Source organism: Mobula birostris, chromosome 3, assembly GCF_030028105.1.
Source record: "Mobula birostris isolate sMobBir1 chromosome 3, sMobBir1.hap1, whole genome shotgun sequence".
Lineage (NCBI taxonomy): Eukaryota > Metazoa > Chordata > Chondrichthyes > Myliobatiformes > Myliobatidae > Mobula > Mobula birostris.
This window is the reverse complement of record NC_092372.1, coordinates 178108674-178134127: the sequence shown is the minus strand read 5'-3', so window position 1 is coordinate 178134127 and position 25454 is coordinate 178108674. Positions and strand designations below refer to the sequence as shown.

The 25454-nt window shown below is 40.3% G+C and overlaps 1 protein-coding gene across 3 annotated transcripts in view; it reads right to left on the bottom strand.

The window, feature by feature from the left end:
- crot (carnitine O-octanoyltransferase) overlaps positions 1-25454 on the bottom strand; it is a 57325-nt gene that overhangs the window by 28800 nt on the left and 3071 nt on the right. The window contains exons 2-8 of one of the 3 annotated variants that reach the window (XM_072253751.1): positions 20456-20512; positions 18386-18524; positions 14235-14359; positions 8600-8781; positions 7777-7901; positions 2266-2374; positions 291-384 (exon numbers count right to left, since the gene is read on the bottom strand). In XM_072253751.1, the coding sequence (XP_072109852.1) occupies positions 291-384; positions 2266-2374; positions 7777-7901; positions 8600-8781; positions 14235-14359; positions 18386-18500 (750 nt within the window). In that variant the 5' untranslated portion in view covers positions 18501-18524; positions 20456-20512. Of the gene's footprint in view, positions 1-290; positions 385-2265; positions 2375-7776; positions 7902-8599; positions 8782-14234; positions 14360-18385; positions 18525-19819; positions 19895-20455; positions 20513-25454 lie in introns of all 3 variants that reach the window. The other 2 variants (XM_072253752.1, XM_072253750.1) reach the window with 2 other exon arrangements.

The following is a 25454-nucleotide window of genomic DNA, read 5'->3' as shown; positions in this document are numbered from 1 at the left end:
CAGTTCCTTATAAAGCTACACAACAGTATACCCAAGGGAGAAGTGATGCAGATTTAAAGGCAAAGAGGATTCACACCAAATATTGATTAGATTTAGTGTTTTACTGTCTACTGCTCTTTACAGTAATTTTTTTCATACTTACACCAGAAACTTTTCATTATTTTTGAAATCATCATTTTACAGAATTTTTCTACATGGACCTAAAACCGTCGCACAGTACAGTATTCTCTGAACAAAATTAGTCTTAGTAGCTTTCACAACAGTAGCAGAGATCAGCTCTAACTACATACCTTTGCCCACCGTGTTCTGTCCTCAGCAGTTAATGCAGATACGCCTGGCCCTTCTGGTTCGCTGTTGCATCGTTCCCTGATATAAGTGAGTTGTCTACATGAACAGACAAAAATGAGCAAGAAATACTTATAAGCAGTTTAGTTACCACATGGAACCATCAATATTCAGTTCAATTAAATATTTTAAGACCATAAGACATAGGAGCAGAATTAGGCCATCTGGCCCATTGAGTCTGCTCCACCACTCAATCACGGTTGATATATTTTTTTTTAAATCTTCTCCTCAACCCCAATTCCTGACCTTTGATGCCACATCCAATCAAGAACCTATCAATCTCTGCCTTAAATACACTCAACGACCTGGACTCCACAGCTGCATATGGCAACAAATTCCACAAATTCATCACCCTTTGGCTAAAGAAATTTCTACGCATCTCTGTTTTGAAAGGGCGCCCCTCTATCCTGAGGCTCTGCCTTCCTGTCCTAGACTCTCCCACCATGGAAAACATCCTTCCAAATCTACTGTCTAGGCCTTTCAACATTCAAAAGGTTTCAATGAGGTGCCCCCTCATCCTTCTGAATTCCAGTGAGTACAGGCCCAGAGCCATCAAACGTTCCTTGCATGATACCCCTTTCATTCCTGAAATCATCATTGTGAACCTCCTCTGGACCCTCTCCAATGCTAGCCCATCTCTTCTAAGATGAGGGGCCCAAAACTGCTTGCAATACTCAAGGTGAGGCCTCAGCAGTACCTTATAAAGCCTCAGCATCACATCCTTGCTCTTGTATTCTAGACCTCTTGAACTGAATGCTAACATGGCATTTGCCTTCCTCACCACCGAATCAACCTGCAAGTTAACCTTCAGGGTGTTCTGCACAAGGGCTCCCAAGTCCCTCTGCATCTCAAATTTAGAAATCTCCCCATTTAGAAATCAGTCCGCACATTTATTTCTACTACCAAAGTGCATGACCAAGCATTTTCCAACATTGTATTTCATTTGCCACCTTCTTGCCCATTCTACTAATCTGAATAAGTCCTTCTGCATCCTACCTGTTTCCCCAATACCTGACCCTCCACCAATCATTTTAAATGATACAATCTGTCAATGCAATAATCATGAAGTAAAAATTGTGAAGCACTGTAGACGACAGATTAATATTGTGGCATTAAATTTCGGGAAAAATGTAGTGCCCATTCTGCGCAGCATATTTTATCTGCACTATCACCAGGACATGTTGAGTGTAAAAGTATTTCTTTGTGATGGGAGGAAGAACAGCAAGATAATAATGACTGGTTTACAATAAGCTACTTTCAACTGTGTCCTATTAGACAAGGAGAAGAATGATTGCTGGTGATGGTGGCACCACAAATGCAAAGCTGATAGCAGGATAGGGAGAATACATAATATGCAACAGAGGGCAGAATATTTCACTCTGTTCATTCACGTAAAGATGAACATCACTGGATCCATTGGCTCCTCGCATTTAAAAATTTGGAATTTGTAAATACGCAACAACCCTGCTGTAAACTACCTAACAGCTTTGAAGCAATAGCTTCTACTTACTGCCTATATGAACAGACGAAAATGAGCAAATGATACAAATAAACAGTCTAGTTACCAAATGGAGCCCTCAGCACTCAGTTACCTAAATTAATAATCAACTAACTACAAACATTGAATTATACAAACATGAATTAATATTTGACCATGAATTTAGTCTGGGCTTTAGTTTGAATTTAGTTTAGTTTAGAGTGTTCCAACTCTAAGAGTGATTAACATTTTGTGTGTGTTGCAATTGAATTAATCATATAAGTAGTTTGATCTAAGCATGTATTAAATGCCATACCACAGACCAAGAAGAAATACAATGGATTTTTCAAATAACTAACTTTCTTTCCATTACAAAGGTTGAAGGAAAATCTATAATATAATGGTTAAACACCTATGGGTTAATAAGAAAAGTAAATAACTACCTGAAAAACTCTGGCGGTGTAAGGATTTGATGGTCAAACAGGGTATCAAAGACAAAGGCTCGACCATGACAAAGGACCACTAAATGGGAGGGGCATGGACCTTCAGCTTCTACATGGAGATAAAAGAACCAGTTTAAGCACTAAAAAGTACCAACAAAATAAACATTGCTGTATTCATAAGAGCATAATCCGCAGTGTTATGGTTTACAACCAGCATATTACAACAGGGGACAAGAGCTGAGTGTGCAAAGAGCTTAGAAGTAGATAGATTCTTCAGTATTTTTGTTAAAAATACTTTTTTTTGCAATGCTAATGCTAATCATTCAATTTTTTAGTACATCAAACCACCAATCAATCTTTATTTCTCTGAAAGTATCCATTTAATCCTAATGTTCCCCCCTCCACTCCTGTTTAATATGTTTATATATTTTTAACTATTGATCCACAACCTTTTAAAAGACTATTAAGGAATTTGCTTTCATTTCTGCTTCTGGAACACCATCTAATATTCTAACACTACTGAGAAGTAAAAATATGAGATTTAATATACCATAGAAACTTTTCTTAGAACCTAGAGTAAATGTTATTACATCCATAGCTAGTGCTAAAGATTTCAAGCTGGATTCTGGTCTAGCTACCATACTTTCACCATTTATTTTCCTTTTCTTATGTTTTAATGAGACATAACTAGTTTGTCTGTATATTGTTCTGTAGCTTCATGGACTGAACTTGTAACAGTCCTTGCAAAATTCCAAGAAAATCTGTAAGCCTTTACTTGCTTTATTGAATTTACTTTTGCTACATAGCCCAGGCTCTCCCCACCATTAAATACATTTACATGGAGCGCTGCCACAAGAAAGCAGCATCCATCATCAAAGAACTCCACTATCCAGGCCATCCCTTCTTCTTGCAACTATCTTTAGGCAGTAGATACAGAAGCTTTCAGCCCCACACCACCAGGTTTAGAAATAGTTATTACCCTACAATTATCAGGCTCCTGAATTGGCGTGCATAACTTTAATCAACACTACTCTGATTTGATTCTATAAACTAGACTCAGTCTCAAGGATTCTTTATAACTCACGTTCTCAGTACAGGTGTCCCCCGCTTTTCGAACATTCGCTTTACGAAACCTCACTGTTACGAAAGACCTACATTAGTTACCCGTTTTCGCTAACAGAAGGCGTTTCAACTGTTACAAAAAAAAGACAGCGCGCGCCCCGAGCAGCCACTCTCCCCCAGATTCGGAACGGCATTCTAGCCGGCATTGCTTTGTGACGAAAAACCAAGTTATCAGAAGATTGCTACTGATGAGGGAGATAAGGGAGACAATGGAGAAGCGTTCAAAATGTTAATGAGAGACGAGAGAGGGGTAACGGAAAAGAAACACAATTAAGAGTATTGACAGACCGGTTGCTTTGAACCTGAACTGTTTGAAGTTTGATGGACAGGCGATACCCCAGCAGGGGGATAAAAAGAACAGGTTCGCTAAAGCAAGACACACACCACGAGATCACGAGATAACGAGACCCTGGAAAAGCGGTGTGCCCCCACAAGTTGGTGGGAGTTTGGAGGTCTGGTCACGGGAACCGACCATAGACGCACAGGGTGAAAAGGTACGATCGGCGGGAACCTGGTGTGTGTGTCCGCCCTTGCCTGGGTGCCGGGTTCACTGCGGAAGAACGGTCGTATCCGGAACGGAGGGGTCACAGTTGGTGACCACAGAAGACATAAAAGGGTTTGCCCGAAAGCTAACTGTGAAGAACGAAGGTCTGTGTGAATCAGAATTTGCATATTATCTCTCTCTCTCTCTCCAACGGCACAACAGCGATTACTGTGAACTGTACTCAGCTGAACTGAACTCTGCGTCACTTGAGACTGATCATTTTACCCCTAGACTGCGATAGAGCTTGATTGATTCCTATTATCCTAGTTCTGTGTACATGTGTGTTTTATCATTGCTAACCTGTTGCATTTATATCCTTACGATTAGAGTACTGTGTTACTTATTTCTTTAATAAAACTTTCTTAGTTCCAGTAATCCAGACTCCAACTAAGTGGTCCATTTCTGCTGGTTTGGCAACCCAGTTACAGGGTACGTAACAGCTTAAACACGTGCCTGTGAGCAGCCGTTAGCAAGATAATTGCTAAGGTATTGGAAAAGCCTGAAAGAGCTCGTAAGGATGTTACACTTAGCGTAAAACTAGACATAATTAAACATTTCGATCGTGGTGAACGAACTAAGGATAAAGTGAGTTTGGCTTGTGGAAGTTGACGAAGATGATGTTGAAGAGGTTTTGGTCTCCCATGACCAAGAACTGATAGATGAAGAGCTGATGCAATTGTAAGAGGAAAGGATAACAATCAAAACCGAATACAGTAGCGAACGGACCGAAAGTGAAGTTGTCCAGGAACTGAATGTGAAGCAACTGTGTGAGATTTTCGCTGCAATGATAAAGTACAACTTTAATTTTGGAAGGGTACGTCGGTTTAGGGCATATTTGCAGGATGGTTTGAGTCCTTACAAAGAACTGCATGATCTAAAAATGCGCGAGGCTAAGTAGTCAAGCAAGCCTTCCACATCAGCCACAGCAGAGGACGAATCTCGACCTTTGACATCGAGGCAGGCAGACATAGAAGATGACCTGCCTGCCCTGATGGAAACAGGTGACACTCCAGTGTCCCACCACCCCAACCCCTGGGCCACAGACAGATATCGATTCACAAAGAATGCAGCGGTAGCCAGGTTGCGGAGAATGCAGCAGTAGCCGGGAGGCACCCAGCACATCTTTAAGAAAAAAAGCCGAAATAAACAAGCTAATTAATTAGGTGCTGCCCGGCACGTAAATGTCAGCCCAGATCAGAGGCGATTGCCTATACTGGTATCCATCCCCACTTTTCCTTCGCTACATTGACGACTGCATTGGCGCTGCTTCCCGCACGCATGCTGAGCTCGCTGACTTCATCAACTTTCCCTCCAACTTCCACTCTGCCCTCAAATTTACTTGGTCCATTTCCGACACCTCCCGCCCCTTCCTTGATCTCTCTGTCTCTATCTCTGGAGAAAGTTTATCTACTGAGGTCTAGTATAAGCCCACAGACTCTCACAGCTACATGGACTATTCCTCTTCTCACCCTGTTACTTGTGAAAATGCCATTTCCTTCTCTCAATTCCTCCGTCTCCACCGCATCTGCTCTCAGGATGAGGTTTTTCATTCCAGGATGAAGGAGATGTCTTCCTTTTTTAAAGAAAGGGATTTCTCTTCCTCCAGCATCAACTCCGCCCTCAATCGCATCTCTCCCGTTTCATGCACATCTGCTCTCACCCCATCCTCTGACCACCCCACGAGGAATAGGGTTCCTCTTGTCCTCACCTATCACCCCACCAGCCTCCGTGTCCAACATGTAATTCTCCGTAACTTCTGCCATCTCCAACAGGATCCCACCACCATCTTTCCCTCCCCCTCTCTTTCTGCTTTCTGCAGGGATCGCTCCCTACGCGACTTCCTTGTCCATTCGTCCCCCCCATCCCTTCCCACCGATCTCCCTCCTGGCACTTATCCTTGTAAGCGGAACAAGTGCTACACCTGCCCTTACACTTCCTCCCTCACCACAATTCAGGGCCACAGACAGTCCTTCCAGATGAGGCAACATTTCACCTGTGAGTCTGCTGGTGTGATATACTGCGTCCGGTGCTCCCGGTATGGCCTTCTATATATTGGCGAGACCCGACGCAGACTGGGAGACCGCTTCAACACCTACGCTCTATCCGCCAGAAGAAGCAGGATCTCCCAGTGGCCGCACATTTTAATTGCATGTCCCATTCCCATATGTCAATCTATGGCCTCCTCTACTGTAGAGATGAAGCCACACTTAGGCTGGAGGAACAACACTTTATATTCCTTCTGGGTAGCCTCCAACCTGATGGCATGAACATTACTTTCTCTAACTTCTGTTAACGGCTCTCCTCCCGTTCTTACCCCATCCCTTATTTATTTATTTCTCTCTTTCTCTCTCTCTCCCTCCCTCCCTCACTCAACAACTCTTCATCTGTTCTCCATCTTCCTCTGGTGTTCCCCTCCCCCTTTCTTTCTTCCAAGGCCTTCCGTCCCATGATCCTCCCCCTTCTCTAGCCTTGTATCCCTTTTGCCAATCAATTTTCCAGCTCTTGGCTTCATCCCTCCCCCTCCTGTCCTTTCCTATCATTTCAGGTCTACCCCTCCCCCTCCCACTTTCAAATCTCTTACTATCTCTTTTTTCCATTAGTCCTGACGAAGGGTCTTGACCCGAAATGTTGACTGTACTTCTTCCTATAGAAGTTGCCTAGCCTGCTGCGTTCCACCAGCATTTTGTGTGTGTTCCTTTGCTCAGTATTATATTGTTCTTATTTGCATAGTTTGTCTTTCTTTGCACACTGGTTGTTTGACAGTCTTTGTTTATGTATAATTTCTCATAAATTCTATTATATTTCTTTTTCTCGGTAAATGCCTGCAAGAAAATGAATTTCAAGAAAGGACATGATAACATTACTTTGACAATAAATTTACTTTGAACTTGGATGGAAGTTATGGAATTAATGGAATGTGCATATTTTTGTAATAAACATTGTCAATGATCCATCCAACAATCACTTTGACCCCTACCATCAGGCAGGACGAATCACAGCATTAGGACAAGAATTGTTAGGATGAGAAACCGCTTCTTTCCTTCTTCTCCCAGGCTGTAAGACTACTGAACTCCCTGCCACCACCATGGTCCCATCACATATGAAGCACAGTAGCGTTATACTGTTTACTTTTTAACTTGTGTTGTATACGAACCTTATTATTTGATAACATTTGTGGCAATATTACCTTATACATTATGTGTGCAGGTTAAAAGACCTGCGTTGTTCACCTTGGTCTGGAAGAACGTTTTTTTTGCATGGTGGTATACCTGTGTACAGTTGAATAACAATAATCTGAACCTGAACTTCAACTTGATAAGAGTACCTGAGCAATTACTAAAGATTCATTTTTGAGTGTGCCATTGAATGTTAGGCAAATTATTGTTCTCAGTTTGTCACATTACAATACAATAACACCTAAAATTCCTTGAAATCATGACACCAGTTGCTACTTTAATGAGCTGAATTATCCTGAAGGTGACTTTTGATAGCGAAGGCCCACGTTATTATTTTTAATTAAATTATATTAGTATAGTTTTTTCAAAAATTAAAACACTTTTAAATTAAAGTACTTTTAATGAGTTTTTAGAAGATCAGTAATGGTACTTTCTAAACATCTCTGAATAGGCAACCCTATTCCTCTGCTTTCCCTTCTTCATGGTCCATTATGGTACAGACCATGGAAAAGTACAGTGTGCTCCAGGGGGAAAGCATCCGAAGCCCAGATGTCACCAAGCCTTGGAATGTAATTTCTGACTCCAGATGCATGAAAACCAGACTCATACAAACACTAGTAAGGAACCCAAATATCTGTTTTTGCATTTGTTTTTGAACATAATAAGTACCTGTTTTAAAATAGCTGACAAGGGAATCTCTGGTTACTCCAGGAATTTTGCAGGTATTGAATAACATACGAAATTGGTCCATATCTAGTGGCACACCACCAGCTTTATGCACAGCCAGGCACTCCCTTAGGAATAAGAAAGAATAAAGCATAGTCAGCTTATACAAAATGTACATAAACAACTGCAATGACAAAAAACCTGCTTTGAGGGTCGTGTTAGCAGCACTACCAGTGCAAAATAACCTCCCCACAACCATGTATTTCATAAGTGTCATATGGTAACACAATAATTTTCATATACATCAATTTGATATTATAAATATGCAATATTGTTCATCATATTTCAGCCAAGGATATATATTCAATAAAAGATAACATCTCTTGTAACAAAATAAGCTATTTTGGAATTGTGTTTTTTTTTCCAATGTAACATAAAATATCCATTGATAATTTCTGTAAACTTGATGACCCGAGTATTATATTGAGTGATAGCCAAAACTAAATAAACTAGATGAACAAAATCTAATAAAGTTAATCAATATGTACTAAGTGATCCAGCTACAAAGTAAAATCAATAAGCTCCAGAACAGGACTTGCAAGTCTGAATTTAATCTAACCAAACTCCAAAATATTCTATATAGAACATGATTTCAAAAAGTATAATTTTACACCCGTAAAATTATCTTTATTTTTCTTTCACCCACCCTAAAACTGTAATGAACTTTCCAGTATCCTAAATCACACCACAGAAAATAAGGTTGTACAGGACACTTCTGAACTTCTCAATATAATACATGTTTTAATTTTTCTACTGTGTATCTTACTTCCGAAGTAGATTCCAAAACTGCAGCGTGTAATAAACAACTATTGCAGTGCGTTCAAGCTGAGTCCCTTCTTTCGGTATCCAGAAGTGTTCTAGGTAAGGAGCAGGACCTCCAAAGTTTACGTTCAACATTGATGGCATTCGGACCTCCAAATAGCCAGTGATTAGCCACCATTCCTCAAGCTGATCAAAAGACATGGAAAGTGAATGGTCATTCATTAAAATTCACCAAACTGTAATGCACTCACACAGACTGGTAAAATCAACTACAGTTTGCAGTTGACTTTTTCTAAAACATACAGGAACCTGAAGGAATACCACACTATTGAGATTTATTTTACTTGTAGATTCAATATACTGTACAAGACAATCAGTTTTACCTTTCAAATTACATAACAGGCAAATATGAATAATTAATAAAAATGTGTCAGACACTGGCAAGATGGCGTGACAACAACTTTGCACTCGATAGCAGTAAGAACCAAAAAAAAAAAAATGATTGTGGACTCCTGGAAGGGTAAGTCAGGGAAACACACAACAGTCCTTATTGAGGGGTCATCGGTAGTATGTTTGAGGAACTTTAAGTTCCTGGGCATCATTATCTTGAAGGATCACGATGTAATCATAAAGGAAGCTAGTGGCTCTACTTCATTAGTAATCTGAGAAGATTTGGTATTCATCAAAGACTTGCAAATTTCTATAGATGCATGATGACTGCTTGTATGGAGGTTCCAATACACAGGATTGCGAGAGTCTGCACAGGGTTGAATACCATTGAGGATGTCTTCAAGAAGCGATGTCTCGAGAAGGTGGTATCCATCATTAAGGACCCTCACCATCCTGGACGTGTCTTCTTCTTGTTACTACTGTCAGGGAGGAGGTAAAAAAGCCTGAAACCCACACTCAGTGGTCAGGAACAGCTTCTTTCTCTCTGTCATCAGATTTCTGAATGGTCCATGAACACGACCTCCATTCCTTTTTTTGCACTATTTGCACTATTGCTAAAGAAGAAGATCAAGGTGGCTAAAGAGAAATACAGGAGAGAGCTGGAGCACAAGCTTGGGCAGAGTAGCACATGGGAGGGGTGGAGCGGCATGAAGAACATCACTGGCTTCAATCAGCCTGGCTGCAGAGCCCTGGAATGCAGCCATGAATGGGCTAATGAATTAAACCAATTCTTCAACAGGTTTGACAATCGCCATCTTGTTCACACCACCCTCAGCACACCAGTCCAGGTGCCGAGGCACCCAATGCTCCCTCAGCACCAGTGCCTCCCCTCTAATTCAGTATGTGGATGAACACAGACTACAGGTACCATTGACTACACCCCCTACTTCCCCTGCACCTACCAACCACACCTCCACATACCAACTGCTACTGTCCTGAACTTCACCTACCCGAGTCTCCACCTTCCACCAACTCCCCAGTCATCAAGAACTCACCTTCACTACTGCACAGGTGAGGAGGACTCTGGGGAAGCTCAGGCATGGCAAAGCACTGGGACCGGATGGGGTGAACCCCAAGGCCCTGAAAGAGTGTGCTGAGCTGCTGTGTGGAGTTCTCCAGTGCACTTTCAATCTGAGTATCAGCCTGGAAAGGGTCCCAGCTGTGTGGAAAGCATCATGTGTGGTCCCAGTGCCCAAGAAAGGCCAACCAAAAGTCTTGAATGACTACTGTCCAGCGGCCCTGACCCCACACTTCATGAAGACCCTAGAGAGGCTGGTCCAAGCTCACCTCTGACCCCTGGTCAGAACAGCCCTTGATCCCCGGCAGTTTGCCTCCCAGGAGCATAGTGGAGTTGATGATGCTGTCCACTATCTGATGAACAGAGCCTACTCCCACTTGGATAAGCAGGGCAGCACTGTGAGGATCATGTGATCTGATTTCTCCAGCGCCCTCAACACCAGACAGCCCTCATTGCTGGGGGCAAAGCTCTGTTCAATGTAGGTTGGCACTTTCATTGTCTCCTGGATAGAGGTCTGCCAGACAGGTAGCTTCAGAGCTGTATGGCAGACATGGCTATAAAGCACTGGGGCGCCACAGGGGACTGTATTTGCTCCCTTCCCGTTTACCCTGTATACCTTGGACTTTGAGAAATATTTCAATCGTCTAACCCACTCCTTCTCCACCTCTTTCAATCTCTTACTCTGCTTCAACAAAATTCAGCATTAGCACAAGGAACAATAGAAAAACTCTAACCAGGCCTTTAGAACTTCGAGTTTTTTGAAGTTGTTAATGCTAATACTTTCCTCCCTTCTTTTAACATTGAGTCAAGCTATCTGCAGAAGTTCTCTGATGACTCAGCAATAGTTGGGTAGACAACCAAAAGAGGGAGGACAGGAGGATGAATACAGGGCCCAGGTGGAGGACTTTGTTAAATGGTGCAAACTGAATCATCTGCAGCTCAACATCCGTAAGACAAAGGAGATGGTGATGGATTTTAGAAAGCTCAAACCTGTACTGCTCCCTGTTACTATTGATGGTGAGGCCGTGAATGTGGTGAGGACCTACAAGTACCTGGGGGTGCACCAGGATGATAGATTTGAGTGGAGTATCAACACAGAAGCTGTATACAACTCGGGTCAGAGTCGCCTCTACTTCCTGAGGAGACTGAGATCCTTTGGAGTATGCAGGCCTCTCCTTCACATGTCTGTTGTTGCCAGTACATTCTTCTACTTGATGTGCAGAGACAATGGCATCAATAAATTGAGCCAATAGGCTCAATAAATTGAATAGAAAGACTGGCTCTGTTATAGGAGTCAAACTTGTCACATTGGAGGCAATGGTAGAACAAAGGACCCTCTGGAAAATCCAGGCAATTCTGGACAATGTTCAGCCAAGGTGGCATGCAGAGGGTGAGAAACAGAGGAGCACTTTCAGCAACAGACTAAGACAACTGTGCTATATGAGGTCATTCTTACCCTCGGCCGTTAGGCTCTATAATGAGTCAACCTATAGCTGGGGAAGTGATGACCCCCTCCACCCCCCCTCCTGTTAGACTGTTATTAACCTCTGTTTACCAGAGCTCCATTTAAGTTCTGTTAACCATATCCTGCTATCACGATCACCCTGTGGAATACTACCATCATTTCTTAACTGGACGGTGTGAATGTGCACCTATTAAAGTATTATATTACAGTAATTCTTGCACTAACATCTTATCAGTGTGAATTTGGAAATCTTGTATAAAATTTACAGGTCAAAGATAACATCTTATTTTTAAGGTAACTTATTTTATTTTTTCTTACTTCTCTTCTAATATTTGTATAGCTGTGCAATTGTAATGCTACTGTGACACTGTAATTTCCTTTGGGATCAATAAAATACCTATTTACTTATCTTGTAATTTATAGAAATTTATGCATTTGCACTATACTGCTGCCACAAAAAAAATAATTTCATGTCATAAAAGACAGTGGTAAAAAAGCCAATTCTGATTCAGATAAATTCGGTTCTCTTCTCAGGTCTTATTTCTGGGTAAGAGTGAAAGGTGAGGGTTCTACGATTCCACAATACCAAAGAAAATTGAGCTGATGCTATATAAAAGAAAAAGCCGAAATAAAAATTAGTTGCTGTGATAGAGGCTCCTTGTGGTCAAATCCTTGAACAACATTATCCTTAAATTTTGAAGTTGGATGGAAAAGCAGGACAGGCCTCTGTCAACTTGTACTTTCACTAACTTGTGTCACAGTTGGTACATGCGATAGAAGGGATAATTTGTTAAGGATGAAGAAAGCCACAGATTAGGCAAAATCTGGACAAAACTGCAATGGTACAGGTCAAGATCATAGATGGAATAGAGTCCATTATGTCAACCTATCACTTAGCAGAAAAGCATAGGGCAGTGAGGCCCATTCTTGCTGATTTCATTTATTATCTAGCAGGCTAATAAAAAATAAGGCAAGTGGCTTAAAACAAAATGTTACAAATACTTGGGTCAGGCAGTGATAGCATATGAAATGGAGCTCTGGTAAACAGAGATTAATAACAGAGTTAATGATTTTGGTCAAAGTTTTCTCATCAAAACTATGAAAGGTTTGAAGACAAAAAGATGGGAGTGCGGGAAAGAGAGAATGAAGGAGAAGCTCTGTGACAAGATGAAGAGCAATAAAGATCAAACAATGAATGGGATGAAGGAGCCAGGTAAATGAGGATAATATAAATACTAGTGAATAAATGACCAGCAATAAAAGAAGAGAGGAAAACATTGGATGCTGGAGTTGCTAATTAGCATTAACAACTTCAAAAAACTCAAAGTTCTAAAGCCTGGTTAGAGTTTTTCCATTGTTCCTGTGCCAATGCTGAATTTGTTGAAGCAGAGTAAAAGATTGAAAACAGAGGTGGAGTTGGAGTGGGTTAGACGATTGAAGTATTTCTAGTATTTTTTGTTTTATTTCAGTTGAGCTGAAATGCCAGTATAACCTCACAATTTTGCAGTGTGGACTGGGGTTTTAGAGAGGCAGCACAGTTACAGTGTATCCGGGCCGGAGTTGCCGGAGCAGACTTGGAGTCAATTCGATTTGGCGGAGCCAGCCAAGGCAAAGTGAAATCGAGGAAAGATCAATTTAAGAGCCAAGCTGAATTGGGAAGGTTGGATACTGGCTGAATTGAGGTGGCAGATCCTGAGGGGGTATCGAAGTGGCAGGGAGTGAAGAACGACCTAATGGTTAGATAATTTAAGCACCGGGACAGATTAAAATGGTTAGGGTGTTGGGGTCGGAGGTGAATCACGTTCCAGTCAGCTCAATGCTCTGCGGGGTTTGCTCATCTCTGTGCTGGACTGAAGCTGTGGCCTGCAACTAGTGGACTTCTAAATTGGCTGCAGTGATGCCTGGCTTTGTGGCCCAGATTGGTCATCTCCGTGCTGGACTGAGGCTGTGGCCTGCAACTAGTGGACTTCTGGATCAGCTGCAGTGATGCCTGTGAATTTCACTTTGAATGCTGTTTGTTTGCTTGCTTTTGTTGTTTGGATGATTTGTTTTTTTTTCTCTCTCCCTCTGCACACTGGGTGTTTGACGGTCTTCTTTTGTTTTTAATGGATTCTATTCTGCCTGTAAGGAGACGAATACCAAGGTTGTATAAAGTACACATCCGTTAGTCTTGCAAGACCATGGATCTGCGCCTGGAAAGTCTTCACTCTCCAGGGCGCAGGCCTGGGCAAGGTTGTATGGAAGACTGGCAGTTGCGCCTCTCCACGACACTGATTGTTGTCCAAAGGAAGGGCATTAGGACCCATACAGCTTGGCACCAGTGTCGTCGCAGAGCAATGTGTGATTAAGTGCCTTGCTCAAGGACACAACAAGTTGCCTCAGCTGGGGCTTGAACTCACGACCTTCAGATTGCTAGTCGAACGCCTTAACCACTTGGCCACGTGCCCACACAAAGTACACATACTTCAATAATAAATGTATTTTGAGCTTTGAGCTTTTGATTTCCAGCATCCACAGTATTTTTAATTTTGTTTCAGCTAACTTAAAAGATTCTTGCAGAACTGTGTGAGTAAAAGGGAAGACTTCATAGGCACAAATCGTCAGGTAGTTAAAAATCTGCATACAGCACATATTAAGTAACCATCCTCACTGCAATAGTAATTCATTCTTGTATTAATACCAAAGGATATCTATGCTCCTGCTTACCCAGTTTCTCCTAACTTTAGCCCTCTCCAGAAGTTTTTGATGTAACTGTTTACCAATCCCTTGTCCAAATGCATTAACAATTTCTGTACTCCTTTGAAGTTCTTCTTCATTCAAAAATGGCTTCACTAAAACAAAAAAAAATTCAACTGTATAATTGCAGATAAACAACACTGATAAGCCTACATGGATTTAACATATACTTAATGGCCACTTTATTAGGTACACCCATATACCTGCTTGTTAATGCAAATATCTAATCAGCCACGCAGGTACTGCAACTCCATGCATAAAGGCATGCAGATTTAATCAAGGGGTTCGTCTGATGTTCAGTCAAAACATCAGAATGGGAAAGAAATCTGATCGAAGTGATTTTGACCATGGAATGATTATTGGTGCCAGATGGGGTAGTTTGAATTTCTCAGAAACTGTTGATCATGCACAGTAGACTCTAGCGTTTAGAGAATCATGTGGAAAACAAGAAACATCTAGGGAACAGCAGTTCTGTAGGCAAAAATGTTTTGACAATGAGAGGAGTCAGAGGAGAATGGTGAGACTGGTTCACGCTCACAGGAATGCAACAGTAACTCAAATAATCACACGTTACAACAGTGGTATTCAGTAGAGCACCTCCAAAAGCACAACACATCCAGCCTTGAATTGGATGGGTTACAGCAGCAGAAGGCCACAAGAGGTTCCACTCCTGTCAGCTAAGAACAGCAAACTGAGGATATACTTTCAAAACCAGTCAGCTGAACATTGGGAAAACATCACTTGGTCTGACGAATCTTAAGTTTGACTTCGACATGCAGATGGTAGGGTCAGAGTTTGAATCTATGGATCCAGTCTACCCTGTGTTAACAGTTCAGGCTGGTGGTGGTGGTGTAATGGTGTGGGGTATTTTTACTTGGCACACATTAGACCCCTTAATTCCAATACAGCCGAATTTAAATGCCATAGCCTACTTTAATATTGTTGTTGACCATGTACATCGCTTTATTGCAGCAGTCTACACAACTTCTAATGACTACTTCCAGCAGGATAACGTGCTATGTCACAAAGCACACATATTCTCCATCTGGTTCAACAAACATGCCGATGAGTTCAGTGCAGTCCGATTCACCAGTTCAGCCATCAGATCTCAATCTGATGGAGCACCTTTGGGATGTTGTGTACCAGGGGATTCGCAGCATGAATGCAAAGTTGACAAATCGGCAGCAACTGTATGATGTTATCATGTCAACATGGATCACAATCTCTATGGAATGTTTCCAGCACCTTGTAGAATCCTTGACACAAAGAACTCAGGCTGTTCTGGGGGCAAAGGTGGGGGGAGGGTCTTCCGTAGTACTAGAAAGGTGTACCCAATAAAGTCCCCACTGAGTGTACTTTCACTGATTTAATAATATGAATATATAATCATTTCATAAAAATGGGACCACTTCCATTGTAAATAGAGGCTTGTACTTAAAGAAGCTTTTTTTTATACCGAAGATACCATTGATCAACTATGACCCAATATGAATTACGGAAGATACCTGAAGGAGGTAGGATAAAATCTCTTAGGGTTGCTAGTATATCTAGTTGAGGCAAACAAACGTTAAAACAAGAGTCAAATCTTAAAGACAGCCACATATAAGTTCTACAATCAAATCAAAATAGTTTTAAGAAATGAAATGAGTCAATAGAACTAATTGTTCCACAGGTACTGTCAATTTCCAACTCAGTATGTCCAGCCAGTCTATACAATTAAGTAGGGCATAACACACTCCAAAGTATGCTACATACAAATGCCAGGTGCCAAAAACCAAAAATCTAAAGTCAAAGTCATTTAGAAAAACTTAACAAGTGTTGCATCATACGTAAATGAATGTATATTAGCAACAATAGTGCCTAGTGGCTTCCTTTGGTTAGACTGAAAAGAAACATTGAAACCATGTGTATAATACATAAGCATTTTAAAACCAATGAACAAAAGTTATTCCCACTATAACTCTGGCTTAAGGCCTAAATTTGAATCAATTTTCAATGCATTTCTAATCAATATTTGCTATTAAAAGACATTTAAAGAAATACATAATTCAAGTGCAACATATACAAATCCTGGAGGAACACAACAGGTACGGCAACATCTATGGAAATCATTAAACAGGGGAGAAGATGGCGGCGCAACGACAGTGCGCGCGGCCTCTCCGGTGATGAATATCTGTTATCTGTCAAGTAAGGGACCGTGCACAATCCTGATTTGATGGAGACAGATGTGAGCACACAGCGGAACATCTGGAAAACTTCTGAAATGTCTGCTTTGCTACCGCTGCTACTGTGTGGTAACCAGAATCTCTGGAGCTGAAAGCCTCGAAATCCTCGGATGTGCGTGTTTCAGCAGCCGGGGAGAGGTCGAAGGCGCTCGGCAGAGGATGGCACTCGGGAGGCTGTATCGGAGAGGCTGCTCGGAAGCTTGGAGTTTTCAGATGGATGGACTCAGGGTCGGCTGAGATCAGCTGCTTCCAAAGTACCGGCAAGTTGACGGTGCCTGGAGGTTTATGGCAGGGAGTTTCTCCCTTTTGCCGCTGCTATTGGGGACTCGGGATTCGATCGACTCTGGACATTGAGACTTTTTTTTTTACTGTGCCTATGGACTGTTCTTCATCAAATTATGGTATTGCTTTGCACTGCTGTAACTATATATTATAATTATGTGGTTTTGTCAGTGTTAGTCTTTGGTTTGTCCTGTTTTCTGTGATATCATGCTGGAGAAACATTGTATCATTTCATAATGTATGTATGCATTTCTAAATGACAATAAAAGAGGACTGAGTGTTCTCATAATCTAGACAGTTGATGTTTCAGGCTGAGACTCTTCTTCAGGACTGAGGAAAAAAGGGGGAGGACTCCAGAATAAAAAGATGGGGGGAGAAAAGGAGAAATAGCTGGAACATGATAGGTAAAGCCTGGGGGGGGGGGGGAGGCAAAGGGCTGGAGAAGGAGGAATATGATAATAGAGGAGACTGATCCCTGAGGGAAAGGGAAGGAGGGAAAAGATGAGAATGGAGAATAGAGAAGAGGGAAGGGTGAAGGAAGAAATCTACCAGAAGGAGAAATTGACGTTCATGTAATCAGGTCTGAGGCTACCTGGGCAGAATATGAGGAATATGAGACCCTGAGGGTGGCCTCATCGTGGCAAAAGAAGAGGCCATGGCCCGACGTGTTGGAACAGGAATGGGGATAGGATTTAATGGTTGGCCGCTTTTGGCAGATGAGGCAGAGGTGCCCGACAAAGTGATCCCCCAATTTATGTCAGGTCTCACCAATATGGAGGTGGCCACAATCAGAGCACCAGATACAATAGACAACCTCAACAGAGACACAGGTGAAGTCTGGAGTGACTGTTTGGAGCCCTGAATGGAGGTAAGAGAGAAGGTGAATGGGGAGGTGTAGCATTTCTCTTGCTTGCAAGGATATGCACCAGGAGGGAGATTAGTGGGGAGTGACAAATGGACAAAGGAATCACAGAGGGAGTAAATCCTGCAAAAAAGTGGTGAGTGGAGATGGGGGGGGGGAAATGGGAGGTAAAGATCCCATTGAATATGGCAGATGTTGTGGAGAATAATGTATCCTTTAAACCTGTGGTGCAGAATGTCAGACAGAGGGAGAGAGGCAGATCTTTAAAATCCTGCAAGATAGATTGGAATGCCAATGAAATAACTCCAGTTTAAAGGTAATGAACAGTTCTGTCAACTGTGAAGAGTAATAACTTCTTTTAAAATACACCATTTGAATTAATCGAGAAAGACAATCAAGCAAGATAGTGAATACTGTTAAACAGCTCAAAGACATTTACTTTCCACACAAATAAAAGAATATTCAATTAGAGTGGTTCATCTAGGAATCACTGACATCTGTGGAACAAGATGCCTCCCCATGATAGGACAAGAATGTTGGCTTCAGTGCAAGGAACAAATGCCCAGATTTTGTTTTCATCAAAATTAATGATATTCCCCTGTAGTTTTTGACAGGTAACATTTAATTATGTTTTTGATTTTGTCTTTTGAGTGCAACTCTGAAATGACTGCGCTTTTTATGTCACCAGTGGGAGTCAACTATAACATGGACTTCAACAAAACTTTTCGTAAACTATAATAATAATATTGTACCTGCGTCTAAATATTTTGCCAAGGACTCCTCAAGAAGTGGAACAGGTAAAGAAGGTAAAGAATCTTGGTACTGGAATGTACACACTTCATCAGATTCAAATATCTGATTTTCCATTTTTTTCAACGTTTTAGCCGATTTCTAATAAGAACACAAAGGAATTGAAAAGTTATTCATTGCATAGGCATTTCCTTACGCAGACTTTACAGTACAATATGCTGTAACACATATACTGTAATGCATTATATTAAATGAAGGAAGTTAACTGACAAAGTGAAATTGCAAGCAAATAAAAGGCTTGAAAGAAAGGTCAAAAGAGAAGTTGAAAATCATTAATTGGCAGACTAGGTCTGGAAGGAAAGTAGAGATCCAAATGCAGAAGACTGAACTGAGAAGTAAGCTGGAATTTATGGTTGGATGAGAGATTACAAACAGGTTGAAGCCGAAGATGATATTCAAATACATTAGGGTGCCAGTGAAAACAAGGTGATGATGATAAGTAAGGCCTTAAAAAGATTAGGGAAAGTGATCTCAAGATTATTGAGACATGGATACAGTTTTCCAAGACAGACAGTAACAGAGGTTTGTAATTAAACAAAATTAAGAAATGAAAGAACTGTGGCTTTGTGGCAGATACGTGAGTGAAAGCTCCCCATAAAGCATTGAAGAATATTCGTCTACATTAAATATGCAACATAATTGCAGACTGACATGACAACCAGTGAGAAAGAGTTTGAAAATGAGCTTCAATCTATAACAGAGTGAAAGTTACTTCTTGAATGATTCAGATTAATTCACTCTATTCCTTTTATTTTCATCCATAAAACCAATGCATATTTATGTGCAAAAACTCACCACTGACCCACATCTACATGATCATTATTTTCTCATTGTTTAATAGGATGTTCCATTTATCACAAATTGTTAAAGATCTGTATATGTTAATCAATATTAATGTCATTGCTTTTAAGTATAGTTCTCTGGTGACTGGAAGGCAGCTATTGATATTGGGTTACATAGCTTCAAACTCTAGCTATTATGAAAAAGACTGCTGGATAAAACAAAAAAGAACACAACATTATGAATGAAATGTAACTCAAATATTTCATCTGTTAAAAAATGTTTTTTCAGGTCCTAAGGTTGAATGTGCTTGGTGAATGATTTGATCAGTTTCATAAGACTAAACAGCTGAACTAACAGAGTTGGACTTTTGAACTAAAACAAAATGTCAGGGATCAATTTCCAACTTTATAAATGGCAGAATACTACATTGAGCCGCAATACACAGGGTAGTTTTTTTTATAAAACACTGTACCGTATACACCAATTGCAATGCTACAGCAAATTTCAGTTTTCAAAAAGAATAAATTGATATGAAATTTAAAAATGTAATAATTATATTGGAAAGTAATACAAAATATTAGAGTCATGCTTACTTTTAAATTGGTCTACACATTACATTTTCATGATCCAGTTTATTAAGTCTCATTGGATTGTATTCTCCTTAGGACCTGAAAAAAACATTTTTTAACATATTGCTCAAGCCCTAAAAATAGTGCTTAGTTTACCCAAAGCAGCAATTTATTCATACTTAAAGAACAGTGAATGTTTCAATGTACTAAAAATTGCAGGTTGAAGTAATTATTCAACTTTTGAAACAATCCAAAAATATAAGTTATTCAGAAAGGGCACCTGTCTTACAAGGAGAAACTAGGAGTACTTAGGATGTTCAGTGAAAGGCATAGCCAAATTTAAAGTGTTATTAGTAACAACTTGAAAGAATTAGGGGTCAAGCTTATGTTGAGAAAATGCACAAATAGAATTTCCTCATTTACAGGATAATAAAAGCAATAAAATCATTAGTTAGGAGAAGGATCATAATGAAAGCTAGAATAAGTTGGAAAGGATATTGCGAGTAAATTTTGGCAGACTCAATTATTGAAGAGTAAAATAGGATAAATATTTTATTCACTGATTGAATTTAATGCTTTGGCCTCTGTTTTTTTAAAATGTTGACAAACATGGATCAGCATTCCCATGCAACATAAAATAAATGCTAAACCTGAACATGCCTCATGACTTTTCACTTTAATCACACGATTCTCCTGAGATTCCTTCTTGTTGTTGAACTGAAAGCAAAGAAAATGTCTGCAAATTAAGAGAGATCAAGATGTTGTAATAGACATCGCTAATACAGAGGCTTTGGGCTCCTCCCGTTTTTGATCTAAGGACTCAGTTTAGTTCGGAATATTGTCATTCGCTTTCATTGTTTGCATGATTTGTGTTTTCTTCTTTCTTTGTGTGCATTGGGAGTTAGTCTTTATTTTTTTTAAACTGGGTTCTTTCAGGTTTTTTGCTTTGTGGCTACTATAAGTAAAGAAATCTCAAGGTTGTATAATTTATACCATTCTTTGATAACAAATATACTTTGAATTTAAAAAATAATTGCATGCATGTATTTACAAACTGTACTATCTATTCCCATCCCTTTGTTAGTGAATCACTGGTTTTGCATCTTCCAGACAAGCTGAAGTAATGTCAAACAAGCTTGAAATTTCAGGGAAAAATTAAAAGAAAGCCCAATCACTCTGAGCTGGCCGCCTCCTCTACCACACATAGTAAATCAGTGGATAGATCCCCTCCCTCAACTCAGTTTCTGTTAAAATAGTGACTGTATCCGTGTTGCACATGCACTCATTTAAAAAAAATGAAACCTCCTCCACTTTTGACTTCAATCTCTATCCTGTTCTCACTTTTACAGAATTCCTTTCTAACTCTTTCCCTTTTTCTTAACATTTCTATCTCTACCTCAGGTGACAGGTTTGCTGGCAGTACCCAACACTCCTCCATAGCTGTCTTAACAACATCTTCTCCCAATCTGCTTTTTGTGAGTATTTCATTCCATTCACCCAGTTTCTCCATCTCCTCTGTCTTTCTGATGACTCTTTCTACACTAGTACCTTTAAGGTGTCTTCCCTCTTCCTTGAACATAGCTTTCCCTCTAGCATAGACGAATGGACTCTAAAGAGGTTCTTGCCTATTTTCTTTACCTGCTCTCAATCGCTTCTCCTATCACATACAGTGTATTCCCATCTTCACCAGCCTCCATCTTCTCCACCACCTCCAAAAAGATTCCAGCACCAGACCCCATCATCTCCACCACCTCTAATACGATTCCAGCACCAGACACATCTTCTCCTCCAATCCCCTTCAGGATTCTGAAGGGAAAGTTTCCCCCTCAGTTCCCTGGTTTGCCACCAACCTACATCTAGCTCATGTCATCTTCCCTTATAAGCAGCAATCGAGTTGCACAGTGTACTGTGTGTTTGATACTCATTATGTGGTCTTCTCTATATTGGATATGTTTAATGCAGATTATAGAGTCATAGAATCAGAGCACTACAGCATAGAAACAGGTCCCTTGGCCCATCCAGTCAGTGCCTTCCTGATCCCATTGATCTGACATAGACCACAGCCCTCCAATTCCCTTTCATTTGTGTACTTATCCAAACTTCTCATGAATGTTGAAGCTGAAACCGTGTCCACCACATGTGCTGGCAGCTGGTTCCATACTCTCATCACTCTCTGAGTGAAGTTGTTCCTCCTCAGGTTCCCTTTAACTATATCACCTTTCACCCTTCACCTATGACCTCTAGTTCTAGTCTCAGTGGAAAAAAGCATGCTTGCATTTACCTAATATCCTTCATAATTTTACATGTTTCTATCAAATCTCCCCACATTCTCCTATGCTCCACAGAATGAAGTCCTCACCCATTCACAAGGATATGAATAGGTTAGTACTTTCTCTATAATTCAGGTCCTCAAGTCCCAGCAACATCGTTGTAAATTTTCTCTGCACTCTTTCAAGCTTATTAATATTTTTCCTATAGGTTGATGAACAGAATGGTGCACAGTACTCCAAATTCAGACTCAGCAATGTCTTATACAACTTCAACATAACATTTCAAATCCTGTACTTAATGCTCTGATTTATGAAGGCCAATGTATCAAAGCTCTCTTTCCGACTATGTCTACCTATGACACCACTTTCAAAGAATTATGGACCTGCATTTCCAAAACCCTTTGTTCTACTACACACTTCAGTGCCCTATCATTCAATATATAAGCTCTACCCTAGAGTGCCCTCCTTGGTGTCATCAGCAAATTTACTGACCCAGTTTGTCACATTATCCGCCAGGTTATTAATAAAGATGACAAACAACACCGGGCGCAGCAGTGATCCCTGTGGCATTCCACTAGTCACAGGCCTCCAGCGAGGCAATGATCTACTACTACTCTCTGGCTTTTCCTGCAGAGCCACTGTTGAATCCAAATTACTACTTCATCATGAATGCCAAGTGACTGAAACTACATGACCAGCCTACCATGCAGGACTTTGTCAAAGGCCTTGCTAAGATCCACATATATAACATCTATTGATTTTCTTTATCAACGTTCTTGGTAACTTCCTCGAAACACTCTGAAATATTGGTTTGACATGACAAAGCCATGTTGACCATCTCTAATCAAGTTCTGTCTATCCAAATATTAACATATCCAATCGATGTGGTCTGACCTTCTGAGTATTTCCAGCCTTTTCTGTTTTTAATTTTAGTTTTCCAGCTTCAGTTTATTTTGAGCTTAAATCTGAGATTTTACTTGAAAAGAGCATATGAACAGCCAATCATAGCCATTCACAATTTCAAGTATCCCGAAGCACTTTAAAGCTAATGTCAACCTTTTAAAGTGTATTCTCTATTGGAACATAAATTACCAATTAACTTTTTAAATAGATAACCAATTAACTGGTTTGTTTTTGAGTTCCATTTTCTGTTAATCACCTAGACAAGTTCAACCTGTTGGCGATCCAGGATTAGATGCACAAGGTAGATACAAAGAAATCACAACAAATATTGTGGCTTAAACACGAGGAATTCTGCAGATGCTGGAAATTCAAGTAACACACATCAAAGTTGCTGGTGAACGCAGCAGGCCAGGCAGCATCTCTAGGAAGAGGTACAGTCGACGTTTCGGGCCGAGACCCTTCGTTTTCTTCTTTCAAACATAAACATGTTTGATATTTTCTTCATTCACCTAATTAGCATTTCAGTACAACTTGGGACATGAAGCTCATATTGCTCTGAATCAAGATTAGAGAAAGAGAACTGGCAATTGGAATAAGTTTGGATAAATCATCGGACTCCTCAATACCCAGAGCCTGAACTGATACCAACCTACTGCCCTCTACTGTGCATATTGTCTTGTTTATTATTTATTGTAATGCCTGCACTGTTTTGTGCACTTTTCGCAGTCCTGGGTCGGTCTGTAGTCTGGTGTACTTTTGTGTTGTTTTACGTAGTTCAGTGTAGTTTTTGTATTGTTCATGTAGCACCATGGCACTGAAAAACGTTGTCTCATTTTTACTGTGTACTGTACCAGCAGTTATGGTCAAAATGACAATAAAAAGTGATGACTTGACTTGAAGATGAGTGGGTCAAATTTCAACATTAGATGATAACCAATTTTCAGATCATACACACAGGGAGAAAACCAATTAAAATAGCAGGCCAGAATAACATAGCAATGCGGCAAATCTCACCACATTGTCAAGGGACTTAGAGGAGATATTTCACCTTCTTAAAATTAATATTTAATCACAAGAAGAATGCAACTAAGAGGATGAACTGTTACAATGGCAGTAAACAAACAGATGTTTCAGAACAATATATATCAACTAAGTTATTTCTGGATTCATTCTTTGGCAGTTGAATTTATGCCAATTCTAAATGGCATTCAAACATATTTAATATAACAGGGTGTATCAAGGCATCTTACAAATTATATAAAAAAAGTTGAGACCAAGAAAGACCACCAGCTTGATTGAAAAGAGGGATTCTAAAAAAATCTTGAAGAAGAAAAAGGGAGTGGCATCATGCTTTAAGTGAAGGCATTCCAGGGATTATGGTGTAGGCAATGAATGTGCTACTACCAATGACAGGCAGACAAAAATTAAGAATGTGCAAGGGTCCAGAATTGGGAAACAGCTGGGATCTAGTAGGACTGTAGGGCTGTAAAAATGTGCAGAGAAGTTTAAGGTTTAGCCATCAAAGTAAATGTACTAGCAGAGTACATATAAATCACCAAATACAATGCTAAGATTTGTTTTCTTGTGGGTATTCATGGTAGATACAAAGAAACACAATAGAATTAATGAAAAACCACACATAACAAAAATGGACAAACAACCAATGTGCAAAAAAACAAGTGTGTGCAAATACAAATAAATAAATAAACAAACAAACCAACCAACCATAAATATCGAGAACACAAGTTCAGTGTTGGGGTGAATGAAATTATCCCTTCTGGTTCAGAAGCCTGCTAGTTGAGAGGTAATAACTGTTCTTGAACCTGGTAGTGTGGGACATGAGGTTCCTGTACTTTCTTCCAAAGGGGGACAGCAAGAAGGGAGCATGGGCTAGATGATGTGTGCGCTTGATGATGGATGCTGCTTTTCTGTGATAGCACTTCTTGTGCATGTGCTCAATGGTGGGGATGGTGGTTGGGGGTAATGACACAATCAAGAGGTGAGACTACAGAGTAAGGATGACTTTAAAATTGAGGTTTTATGTGAATGGGAGCCTTTGCATGCAGGGAAATAATAGAGTGACCACTCAGAGCAAATTAAGATCCAGGTACAGGGCTTTGGATAAAAAATGCAAATACAAGGTAGAAGATGAGAGCCCAATCAGGATAGACTGAGATTTTGGCAGAAGATGAGTTGATTTGAAAACAGACATAGGCATCATTACAAAGGCAGAAATGTGCAGTTTCAATTTCAAAATGGATAAACACAAAAGTGAATTTCCTAAAAGAATGACATTACAAATTATATAGATCAGTTTTAGTCAATGTTCTAGACAGCTGGGGGAGGGGGGGCGCAAATTGCTAACAGGGACCAAAGACAAAGGCTTCAGTCTTTCTAGTAATTTCTGCAGAATATTTCTATTTGATACTGAATGTCAATAGTATGACAAAGTTGAGACAGCATAATAGTCCAATGCTAAGGAGGAA